Here is a 12,430-nt window from a genome sequence, read left to right as displayed (position 1 = left end):
TGTGCGAACAAAGTGCAGAGAAATCATGAACAAAACAGTAACGGAGGGATTATCAAAAGTCCTCCAACTCATTTATAATTCATCAATTTTAAGCAAAGGAAATCATGACTGTGACAGTGTTTGGATATCTGATCTTAATTATCATAGATTTTTGCCATCCTATTTCTTCCTTTTTTCTCGTTAGTCCTAGTTTCGATTGAGAAGATATATTAAACACGAAAGACTGTGTTTGACCACATTTCCAAACACCTCGAAGTTTGTCAAAAATACTCCGCTATGCTTCGAATTTTCAACTCTTTTCTCGGTGTTTGGAAATGTGGTCAAACACAGTCTTTCGTGTTTGATATATTACATCAAGGATTGCGTCGATTTTCAGCGATAATCATAGCTCTTCACTTTCTTGAACAGCATGTTGAGTTTTTTTCTTCTGTCTAGCTAGAAAGGCTGGTGTGAAAATGTGAAATTATGGTGTTCTCACATACTCCCTGAGCTTCTCTGAATATACATTAAATTACGAAGACACACTTACGACAGTTTCCACGCGACATCGAAGCTTGTTATGATTGATATTTCCGTTTGTCTCCAGAATCTGAAATATATCCCAAGTGCCGCATTTTAATTCAGTGCTGTAGCAGCTGAGAAGCAGTTTATCACAAAAACACGTGGTTCCTTTGGCTTACTTGGATATATCTTTCTCTAGCTAATTTAAGAAAATTCCCAGCCTTTTCGAGAAAGAATCGGAATATTGTGAGAGAAGCGAAATGCTAACTTTTTTGTTTCTCTTTTATCACACAGAAGAATAATTTCATTAAGTGAGGTTTAGATTGAAAGCTACGATGCTATGGCGCTCTTGCCAACAGGGAGTAAATATAATTTGTTTTGAATCGTAGGTGTTTTTTGTGACGATCAACTTTTTACAGAATGAGCGCTTTTTCTGCAAGAAAAATCCAATAAAATCAAATCAATAATTAACTAAATAAAATAAACTTGTAACTCTAAGGGTAAAATAGGACCCTGGCAAAGTCCTTTTAACGACATGCTGCTCGGAACCAACACTAAACTAAAAAAAAAAACTAATTTATAACGCGCGCTTTGATTGGCTGAAACAGCGTGCTTTATCAGAGAAAAGAGCACGGGTTGATGACGGTAAGTTGGCTTTCAAATTTTTGCTTCGGAATTTTGACAAATTTGATCTAAATTAAACATTCCCTGTGACTCAGACAAACGCAATGGAAACGAGCTATTTGTCTGTAGTAAATATGGCTCACAGAGACCATTGTTAGCAACAGTAGTGTTAAAACTGTACTAAAATAACAAGTTTTGCTAGATTCCCGCCAACAAAACACGTACCGAAATAAACAAATTCTCAACCTAAACAGTGCTTCGATAAAAGACATCATATTTGTTACGAAGGCAGAAATTACACTTAAGAGTCCCTGTCCATAAAAATGGAAAATAACTCGGCAAGGGTCGAAAATTCGATTTCGCTCATATTTTCATGGTAGATAGGCTAGGGCATGACAAAAACTACTGGATAGTTTTTTTGGCAAAATATCCTTTTATGTCAAAGAAATATGCAAATTACCAAATTCCGTTAAAATCGTCATTTGACGTACCATTTTGTTAAGCAAGTTTGAGAGCCTCGCATGGAAAACTACATCATTCTTCCGTCTTTAAAACACTCAAATATTTTTGTGCAATTTTTAAATGTGTACTGGGTTGATTTTAGGGAAAGTTGCGTTGTCGTTTTGGGTGCAAAATAATTAAATTTCGAAGACATGTATTTCATTCACTTAAAAGTACTTCGTGAATATAATTAATTTTCACCATGTGCGAAACCTTCAAATGGATCAAGCTTCTGGTGGTTGAATTGCAGAAGGATGGTCTACAGATTCCTGTAAAAATTTCTTTGGGCAAATGATTGTGAGCGACGCGAGAGCTTTTCAAAGTACGTCAAAAATGCAAACATTTGGCCATCCGTCGTCAAATTTCAATTTACGGGTTAGACGTATATTTTAGCATGCGCCACATGACTTGACCTATGTTAAGTTGAAATAGACACAGAGCTGATAATTTCGAAATGTTCTAACCTCATTTGCTGTAAAAGGCAGGTCCAAAGCCGATTTGACGTGTTTCTCTCACCATTCGTCGCACATAAAGCAGAAGTTTGCTTTTGTTTACATAACGTCCGTTGTACATCGCCAACTGTCAACTTATTTAACGGTCGAATACCATGAATCTGTGACCCTCTTTCGACACATATGATCACCACTGCATCTAAGTCAAAAACGGCTAAGTCATTTGTAGATAGTTGCTTGCTTTGCACAACACCAAACTATTACGTTTGATCATCATGGTTTGATGGCTTGAATCCTTGCTTGAAGCGGTTCCTTGTTCGTCACGCAATGCTGTCATTCCATTTTAGGGGGTAGGTGTAGGACAATTCCTATCCTAATACGTAAGGCTCTGTAAGGCTTGGAATCACTGGGAGCACACAATCGTGTTGAGTAGGAAGAGATTGAATTAAGAAATGAAAAGAATAAATAGTTTACCATTGCCCCTGTTGTTATATTTTACTCGATCGACCACCGCTACCTACATGCCCTGCGTAATACTGTAACGCTAAACTCATACCTAGGTCTTTTCGCACTATGCAATTATTTTTGGTTTATACATGTAATACAGTGGGCTACCCTCGGGGAAATGGGTGGTGACCGCTTAATGGGGCTAGCTGCTCAAATAGAGGTTGGTGTACCTTGAATATTTAATTTTTCACCATCTTTCTGCGCTTATGAACATCACTGCATCTAAGTCTAAAACGGCTGAGTCATTTGTAGATAGTTGCTTGCTTTACGCTTCGCCAAAATATTGCGTTTGATCGATTGCTGACCATTGTTGATAAACGTGTCGGCGCAGCACAATCTTACAGCCGTTATTTGTTCGTCACGCCATGCTGTCACGGCATACGCTGCACATTATAATCTATTTTGTATAGAGTACTCTCAGGTTAAGTGAAAGAATTTAATCATTGTTCATCTGTTTGTTCATATATATAATAATATGTATATATTTATATAATCGTGTTCCATAGTGTACGTGGCGTCGGTCCAAATCACGTTTGTTGTACGTCTTGATGTACGTTATTGTCTTTACCCCTATTAAGCGGCAACCCAAGCCCACTGTATTACATGTATAAACCAAAAATAATTGCATAGCGCGAAAAGACCTAGGTACGAGTTTAGCGTTACAGTATTACGCAGGGCATGTAGGTAGCGGTGGTCGAGTAAAATATAACAACAGGGGCAATGGTAATACAGTGGGCTACCCTCGGGGAAATGGGTGGTGACCGCTTAATGGGGCTAGCCGCTTAAATAGAGGTTGGTGTACCTTGAATATTTAATTTTTCACTGTCGGGCTATAAATTTCTTGGCAAACATGGAGTCAATTCAAGACAATCATGATAGACGTGTGTTTGAATTATCACTCGTCATGCACTTCAGTTTCAGACTCTTATCTGCCATCGCCCTGTCCAAAACAAAGTTCTTAAATTTTGGGTGGCCGCTTAATAGGGGTAAAGACAATAATGAAACCCTTATCGGAATGACCAAATGGTGGCCGCGGAGGTAACCGGTCAATAGGTGTTTTATTTACAATATTTTACTGACGATAATTTTGGACTGTATTGACAACAGTCCACTATTTTCTGTTACATACCAATGCCTTGCCACCAAGCAAACAAAATACGCCAAATAAAATGGCATGGCCAGGGCTATTTACTCACGTAATTACTAATTAAATTTAGTGTGTTTTTCTCACGAATTAGACACGTTGTGATTTCCTATTTTTATTTCAGGTAGTTCTTGCTTCATTGATCTATAATTTGTTTATGGCGATTTTCTTAAAATTCTAGTGAGTACAGGCACTAGCTTTATCAGCTGTTGTCTGAAACCTCAGAACGTACAACAAACGTGATTTGGACCGACGCCACGTACACTATGGAACACGATTATATAAATATATACATATTATTATATATATGAACAAACAGATGAACAATGATTAAATTCTTTCACTTAACCTGAGAGTACTCTATACAAAATAGATTATAATGTGCAGCGTATGCCGTGACAGCATTGCGTGACGAACAAATAACGGCTGTAAGATTGTGCTGCGCCGACACGTTCATCAACAATGGTCAGCAATCGATCAAACGCAATATTTTGGCGAAGCGTAAAGCAAGCAACTATCTACAAATGACTCAGCCGTTTTAGACTTAGATGCAGTGATGTTCATAAGCGCAGAAAGATGGTGAAAAATTAAATATTCAAGGTACACCAACCTCTATTTGAGCAGCTAGCCCCATTAAGCGGTCACCACCCATTTCCCCGAGGGTAGCCCACTGTATTACATGTATAAACCAAAAATAATTGCATAGTGCGAAAAGACCTAGGTATGAGTTTAGCGTTACAGTATTACGCAGGGCATGTAGGTAGCGGTGGTCGATCGAGTAAAATATAACAACAGGGGCAATGGTAAACTATTTATTCTTTTCATTTCTTAATTCAATCTCTTCCTACTCAACACGATTGTGTGCTCCCAGTGATTCCAAGCCTTACAGAGCCTTACGTATTAGGATAGGAATTGTCCTACACCTACCCCCTAAAATGGAATGACAGCATTGCGTGACGAACAAGGAACCGCTTCAAGCAAGGATTCAAGCCATCAAACCATGATGATCAAACGTAATAGTTTGGTGTTGTGCAAAGCAAGCAACTATCTACAAATGACTTAGCCGTTTTTGACTTAGATGCAGTGGTGATCATATGTGTCGAAAGAGGGTCACAGATTCATGGTATTCGACCGTTAAATAAGTTGACAGTTGGCGATGTACAACGGACGTTATGTAAACAAAAGCAAACTTCTGCTTTATGTGCGACGAATGGTGAGAGAAACACGTCAAATCGGCTTTGGACCTGCCTTTTACAGCAAATGAGGTTAGAACATTTCGAAATTATCAGCTCTGTGTCTATTTCAACTTAACATAGGTCAAGTCATGTGGCGCATGCTAAAATATACGTCTAACCCGTAAATTGAAATTTGACGACGGATGGCCAAATGTTTGCATTTTTGACGTACTTTGAAAAGCTCTCGCGTCGCTCACAATCATTTGCCCAAAGAAATTTTTACAGGAATCTGTAGACCATCCTTCTGCAATTCAACCACCAGAAGCTTGATCCATTTGAAGGTTTCGCACATGGTGAAAATTAATTATATTCACGAAGTACTTTTAAGTGAATGAAATACATGTCTTCGAAATTTAATTATTTTGCACCCAAAACGACAACGCAACTTTCCCTAAAATCAACCCAGTACACATTTAAAAATTGCACAAAAATATTTGAGTGTTTTAAAGACGGAAGAATGATGTAGTTTTCCATGCGAGGCTCTCAAACTTGCTTAACAAAATGGTGCGTCAAATGACGATTTTAACGGAATTTGGTAATTTGCATATTTCTTTGAAATAAAAGGATATTTTGCCAAAAAAACCATCCAGTAGTTTTTGTCATGCCCTAGCCCTATCTACCATAAGAATATGAGCGAAATCGAATTTTCGACCCTTGCCGCGAAATTAAGAATTTGTCTGATTTTTACAGGCAGGCACTCTTAAGAAGTAAAACAACGACAGAAAACAATAATTGAACTGTCTCTGTTTATGATGAGAAGCTTTATTTTTGTAAAAATGCTCAATTGCTCAAACGACACTTACATGCAGTGTAGTACTTAACGCTTGTTCTCCGGTCATCTCAGCGAAGTGAACCAACGAGTGGTCAGTGCAAAGCTTGTTCTGATATTCTCTTCTGTGCTCGGAGTAGAACCAGTGGGAGCCGTTTAGTCTTTCTAACTTTTATGCTAGTTCGGGCAATCTTGCTGCATGCGGCTACAAGCTGTAAATAACTGAAGCTCCTTTCAAATTCAACTCGGCATTTCGCATTTTCATCCGCAAGCTTTGAGCTCCGCGTTTCGTAATTTCCACTGGAAAAGTGCACGTTTTCATGGGCCACAATACGGCCGGATTCCTCTCGGGACTATAAACCTTTACCTGCCTTTAGATCCGTATTTAAAAATTAACTTAAAAGCGAACTTTGAAGGCATCGTTCTTCTCTCGAAAGTCGCTCAAACTACTCGAAACTGAAAGCTTAGATGAAGTCCAGTTTGTGATTGACAGCTGTCGTTTCGTTAACCAATCAAATTATTTGAACAATTCTAACAAGGATTGTAATTGGCTTGTTTTAGCGTGCTTTATCAGAGAACAGTGCACCGCTGACGCCACTTTTGCTCGTTTGGAAAATAAAGTTTGATTTGAAAATTCAGCCGAATCCGTGGGGAAATTATCGAATTCTCTATCATAAGACAAATAAAGAAGCCTCGACTGTGCTCTGTTCTGTTGTAAAGCACTTAGGAAGCGGTAGAGCACTCAAGAAGTTGGGAAAAACACTCGACTACGTCTCGTGTTTTCCCCTACACTTCTTTCGTGCTCTACCGCTTCCTGCGTGCTTTACAACAGAACAGAACACAGTCGAGGCTTCTTTATTTGTTAATTAAAGGGCTGACTGTGCCGTGTCACATATTTGCTTTTTAGTTTTAGAGACAGGCGGTCAAACGCAAACACATCACGGACAACCTCATTGAAGTTTGCTTTAGTTTAATCTATTTGTTTTGTCTTCTCTTTTATTGCTTTGTTTTATTCTTTACGGGAAAGGACATGAGAAATCCGCCTTCTCGCAGGCTATTTTATCAACAACCCAAAAACATTGTATGGAGAATGACTTAGCATGGAAGATTTAGTGTACTGCACCCGCACAAAAATAACTTCCTATTGAAAGCTTCCATTTTCTTGAAAACCGACTTTCAGCTAAAATGAAGTAACGAGATTCAAACGATTTGTGTTATCAGCTGCAACCCAAATGACTTCACCTGTATTTGAAATGGTAATGTTTAGACGCTAAAAGTTTGAGATCTCTTTTATTATGTAAATATCACAACGGGGGCGAGGAACTTTGCTTTTCAGCTTCTAGAGTACTTGAACCCAAGGTGTGAAAAGAAGTGCAGAATTTTTTGTGGCCACAAACAGGTTTTCCTGTCAGGAAACATTTGATCGAACGAATCATGGCTGAATTCGATGTGTGTGAAGATTGTGCGCCGGCGAATTGCACTCATGGCTTTAGCAACATGTCTACGGTTTTCTTTATTTTTCTTTGCTCGATCTGTGGCTTTTTGGCGACCGGAGGAAATTTGGCTCTTCTGATCGCTTTTTCTCACAGTGAAACGATTCGCAAACGGGTAAATATCTATTTTATGCTGTCGTTAACAGTCGCCGACATGGTTATAGGATTAACAATGACTCCATTGTATATCTGTTACGCGACAATTCATGACCCATATGCATTATGGCTCGTCAAGCTGGAAGGTTTTCTTTGGATCGTTACAGTCACTGCCACCACTCACAGTTTAAGCGCTGTGAGTCTAGACCGACTGATTTCAGTCTTATATCCTTTGCGCTATCACCAGATTATGACCAAGAAGCGGTGCCGTGTTGTTGTTCTACTAATTTGGTTGGGATCTGTCATTTTTGGATTACCAAGACTGGTTCTTAACGACTTCGTGAAACTAGAAAAACTGTGGATCGCTTGTTCTGTTGCCACAGTTGGGATCCCCTTACTTGTCATGTCTTTAAGCTACGGGAGAATTTTCGCCATAGTCAGGAAACAAAGTGGCAAATGGAAGAACCCCAACGCCTCAAGAGACACCTTGGGGAACAAAAAGGCTGCCGTGACAATTGGCATTATAGTTTGCCTTTTCGTTGTAACATTTATTCCAAGTGCGGTGGTATATTTCATGCTTTTATTTGAGGATAACCTTTGCAAAGAATATCAACTTAATGATGTATGGCTATGGGCAGCTCTTGTGTCTTTCTGCCATTCTTCGTTCAATCCATGGGTATACGGGTTCCGCTATCGGGAATTAAGAAAAGATTTTATGGCCCTTTTTGGAAAAACTGTAATATGATACCCGGACAACATCAACAAACAGGTTAAACTAATTCAGGTACTGCCGTGAGTTTTTTACATTATCAACAACAAAATTCCATATGTGCTCTCATTATGAGAGATTCCCGATTAAAAAAAAAGTGGTAAGATGATCTATTTAAAACTTGAGAACTTTGTCGATCTTAACGCCGTTAAAAAAAAGAGATGTTTAAGCTGAAACGTAAACTTGTAGCGTAAAATTGATTACTTTTAGTGTGATCTTCCTAGTGATAGAGCTCTTGAGAAGATTGCTGTCATCGATTAAAAGATGTCATGGCCTGAACGGTTATGTTATCACCGGCAACTAAAATGAAGATGGCATCAATGCCAGGCCGACGAAATCTCAGGCACGTTAAATAAATGAGTCTTTCAAAGACTCCTCACATGAAAATCCAACTAAACTTAACTATAAGCTTCATATAAAAGATTATGGCCCAGTGTCTTTCGGTGATATCAAGGTGTATCTTAGGGGCCCATCTACACTAGGCGAGTTTTTATTATTATCATTATTATTTTGCAAAAATATCTGTCAATATAATTTCACGTTTCAAGAAAGGACGGTAATTTTCAGTCCTACCAAATTCGTTTACCCCTCCCAAACTTCAAAAGCTTAAGCGCCGTCGTTCTGCTCCTAAGCAGGCAGTTTTTTAACTAAGTGTGGTAGATCGATCAAAAAACTTCAAGTAAAACATCGATTAAGGTGCTTCACAGGGAACAGCAGGTTTTTAATTTCGTATGTGATTGACATTTTGCGGTAAGTAAACAGGTTGTCGATTTTTACGGTTCGCTTTGACCAAAATTAAATTCTTGTGCAAGCAAGATTTAGCGTAATTTTTAGTACAGCCTAACACATTTTGCCAGCTTAATGTGGATGGGCCCTTACGTTAATTGTGTAGCGGACCGAGCTACTGTATATAGGTGCATTAGGCAGATCGACATTGTGAAAAACCATATGTCCGCTCTAAAATAAATAATATTGATTTTGCAGTGAGAAATCAAAAGATGTATTTACACCATCATCATACAGTATTGTGAATGATATCTTCCCTGTAATAAATTTCGTATCAACTCGATCGGGCTCCTCGATGAAAAATGTGTTTTAAGGTTCATCATTTCCTGAATCTCCTCTACGTATGATCCTTGTTCTTGATTAACAAACAAAAACTGTCAGGAAGATTTCTCAGCTTTAGTAAATGGAATTTTTATTTTGATGCGCGCCAAGTTAAAACAATCAACACTTAGTTTTCGATTTGGGCATGATACGTTTAAAAGCAGTCGGTCCATATTATCAAGGGCCCGTTGTTACATGTTGCATTAGTCACAGCCGTTTTTTACCATTAGCCTAAGAAATTCGGGAAATTTCGGTCAGAATTTAAACCGCAAGATGGTCAATTTTTGGTCGATCGACCGGAGAATTTCCGAAATAAACGGAACATCTTGAAAGGTAGTCCAAAATTTCCAACCGAAATATCCGAATGGAAAATGTGTTTACCATTTGCAATTCTTGACTAGTTCTAACCTCAGTCTAAGAATTATTATCAGGCTGAAATTGTACCAGGCTCTCTCTCATATTCATAATAGTGAAAACCAGAAATTTAAAGAAAAACCTTATATGTCAAATCGATTGTTTGTTGCTTTCATTTGAAAGCACGTTTTACTACTTTTACGGATAACCATTCATCATCTTCCTCTGGGGGGAACAAAACACAAATTAGATTAAAGCCCAGAGGCAAATCGATCTTTTTAATGCAAGCAACCTGGTCGCTGATTGTTAATGAGTCTTGCACGCCGGCACTCGTATTAGGAATAGAAAAGGACGCAATATGACGAGAACATTTCCTGCCCAAAAATTGAATACAATGACCACAGCCAATATTTGAACGCGGACTACTTAACAGAGAGACTGTTCTAACTCATCGCATAAGCCAGCTCGTTTCTAAAGAGAAGAGGAAGACACGGCCAAAGTATAACTTACATTTTGTGTCTGCCTTGAATTGCCCCCCTAGGCTAATTGATTGCGGTTTAAGTGATTCTACTAACGGAGGCAGAACATATTAAGGGGCCCTAGTCAGCCACACCTTTGTTTTTGTTTACATGAGAGAGTTTGACTGTTATATTTTATTGGGAACATGTCGAAACTAAGAACATCTCAGATTTTGCCAGAGCCGCTTGCGGCCTGCAGTACAAGATGGATCATCTTTTCATTTCTACTATTGATTTACTATATATGTATATATTTAACTTATGAGACCCATAAAGCTGATAAACCATACGAACATAAAGGAGACGAACATAACAATGTGTACGTAACCACTTACACATTGTTATATGAGGCGACGATTCTGAAGTATAATCCTTGTGAAACTACTAAGGATAATTAAACATACTTTCAGGAGCACAACTTACAGTAAGGCAATATGATTTTCCTTCACCATGCAATATCAATAATTTCGATGACATCAAAAATGGCTGCGGTTGACCAGCACGGTCTTTGAAAATTAGAAAATGAAGAGAAAATGAAGGCAATCGCTCATCTGTGTGGGAAAATAACCGAAAAAAAAAATGTCAAAAACTGCTGTCTACACTAGTTAAAAACATAATGAAACAATCGAAACACATTCCGCCTAGGAGCTAGGTAAGGTTGATCAAAATACGAACGTGTATGAAATTGAAAAACATAAATAAATAATAAAATAAATTGCATTGTCACAAAAAACAATACAATTAAATATCTATAGTATAAGATATGCCTAATCATATATTTATATGTGTGCTCTTAGCGCCCAAAATTCAGTTATGTACACAAAAGAAATCTGAATAAAATAAATTAGAAATTCAGTAGAGATCTGAATAATACTTCGGTGTATAGTTCTAAACGTAAACAGAAACATGTTTATTATAACTCTTTATTTAGGTCTGTTAGCTTAGAGTTCAAACGGCTAAGAAAACATAGAGACAAGAAATCAAATTCAGACGCTTTGTACAGAGGTATAGTCTAAAACATGATCTTTAAAAGGAGTGACACCAGTACGTGTGGCAGAGCTGAGCGTCTGTATTACAGGTGTCAGGTTTATGCAGTGCTGGTTAAGTTGGTTTCTCTGAGAGCAAGAGAACTGCCTGTATTATGGAATTGTCTGTATTACTACGCAAGTGTCCGTGAGGAAAGGTTCAACTTTATCACAGTTGCATCTGAAGAGAAAACGAACACTAAGCATTGCCTTTAAGAAAAATCTGTTTTAAGGCATGTCTTAATTCTCTATACCTGAGTCCATAAACCCAAGGGTTAAATGCAGAATGGGTAAACGATACAAGGGCAACCCACAACCACACATCATTTAGTATGAGTTCCTTACAGAGATCATTTTCGAATAAAAGCATAAAGTATACAACAACGCTTGGGAGAAAGGTTGCAATAAACAAGCTGACTATAATCCCGATGGTCACAGCAGCCTTTTTGTTGCCGACGCTTGTTCTTGATAAATGTGAATCGGTAACTGCACGACTCTGTTTCCGAACAACTGAGAAAATTTTGCCATAACAGCAAGACATGATCGTGAGAGGAATTGCCACCGTGGCAACAGAACAGGTGATCCATAGTTTTTCTAGCTTTACAAAGTCATCAAGAACGAGCCTGGGCGAGCCAAAGATAACGGATCCAAACCAAATAAAAACGATAACAGCACGGCATCGTTTCTCCGTCATGACTCCGTGGTAACGCAGGGGGTACACGACCGCTACAAACCTATCAAAACTCACGGCGCTTAAGCTGTAAGTTGTCGCTGTTACTGTCACAATCCAGAGGTATCCTTCCAGCTTGATGAGCCACAATGTGTCATAAGCTACTGCGTAACAGATGTACAATGGCGTCATTGTCAACCCGATCATGAAGTCGGCAAAAGCGAGCGAAGCAATGAAATAAGCATTAACCCTCGTGCTCAACGCTGAGGTACGGTAAAAGGCTATCAGAAGCGCAAAGTTTCCCCCAATTGCAAAAATGCCTGATATGAGACATATCGAAGTGAAAATAACCTGTGATGTTTGACTTAATCCAACCGGACAATCTTGCAGCTCGCACTCCAGACAATTGTCTAAGCTGGAATCGTTTTCTTGAAGTGTTGTATTCATTGTTTCACTTTATCAACGTGAAAAGACGATGATGCGACGTCCAAAGCGACGTTTTGCGTCTCAGCTGAGGCCAACAGTATCAGAAAACGAAGTGGCAATTGATGGGTGAACTTTCGTGGCAATTGGTCATTTGGCACAGCAGAAAAGTGTTATTTGTTCCCTTTAATGGAAAGCAAGCTGTTCAATGATGTATTTGTGATAGTTGACGTTTATAAATA

General features: G+C 38.6%; 2 protein-coding genes across 2 annotated transcripts; one reads left to right on the top strand and one right to left on the bottom strand.

The window, feature by feature from the left end:
* The first annotated feature begins 7,021 nt into the window (after positions 1 to 7,021).
* On the top strand, positions 7,022 to 9,160 carry LOC110059224 (beta-2 adrenergic receptor-like). Its single transcript, XM_020765920.2, has one exon. It carries the CDS (start codon positions 7,168 to 7,170, stop codon positions 8,065 to 8,067), a length of 900 nt encoding a protein of 299 aa, XP_020621579.1. The 5' UTR covers positions 7,022 to 7,167; the 3' UTR covers positions 8,068 to 9,160.
* A 1,564-nt stretch (positions 9,161 to 10,724) lies between these two features.
* On the bottom strand, positions 10,725 to 12,430 carry LOC110059223 (adenosine receptor A2b-like). Its single transcript, XM_020765919.2, has one exon. It carries the CDS (start codon positions 12,210 to 12,212, stop codon positions 11,295 to 11,297), a length of 918 nt encoding a protein of 305 aa, XP_020621578.1. The 5' UTR covers positions 12,213 to 12,430; the 3' UTR covers positions 10,725 to 11,294.

This window comes from Orbicella faveolata, unplaced genomic scaffold, assembly GCF_042242905.1.
Source record: "Orbicella faveolata isolate gen_17 unplaced genomic scaffold, um_ofav_v1 contig_25, whole genome shotgun sequence".
In the NCBI taxonomy this organism is placed as follows: Eukaryota; Metazoa; Cnidaria; class Anthozoa; order Scleractinia; family Merulinidae; genus Orbicella; species Orbicella faveolata.
Note: the sequence above shows the minus strand (reverse complement) of the source record. Positions and strands in the feature narration are given on the sequence as shown.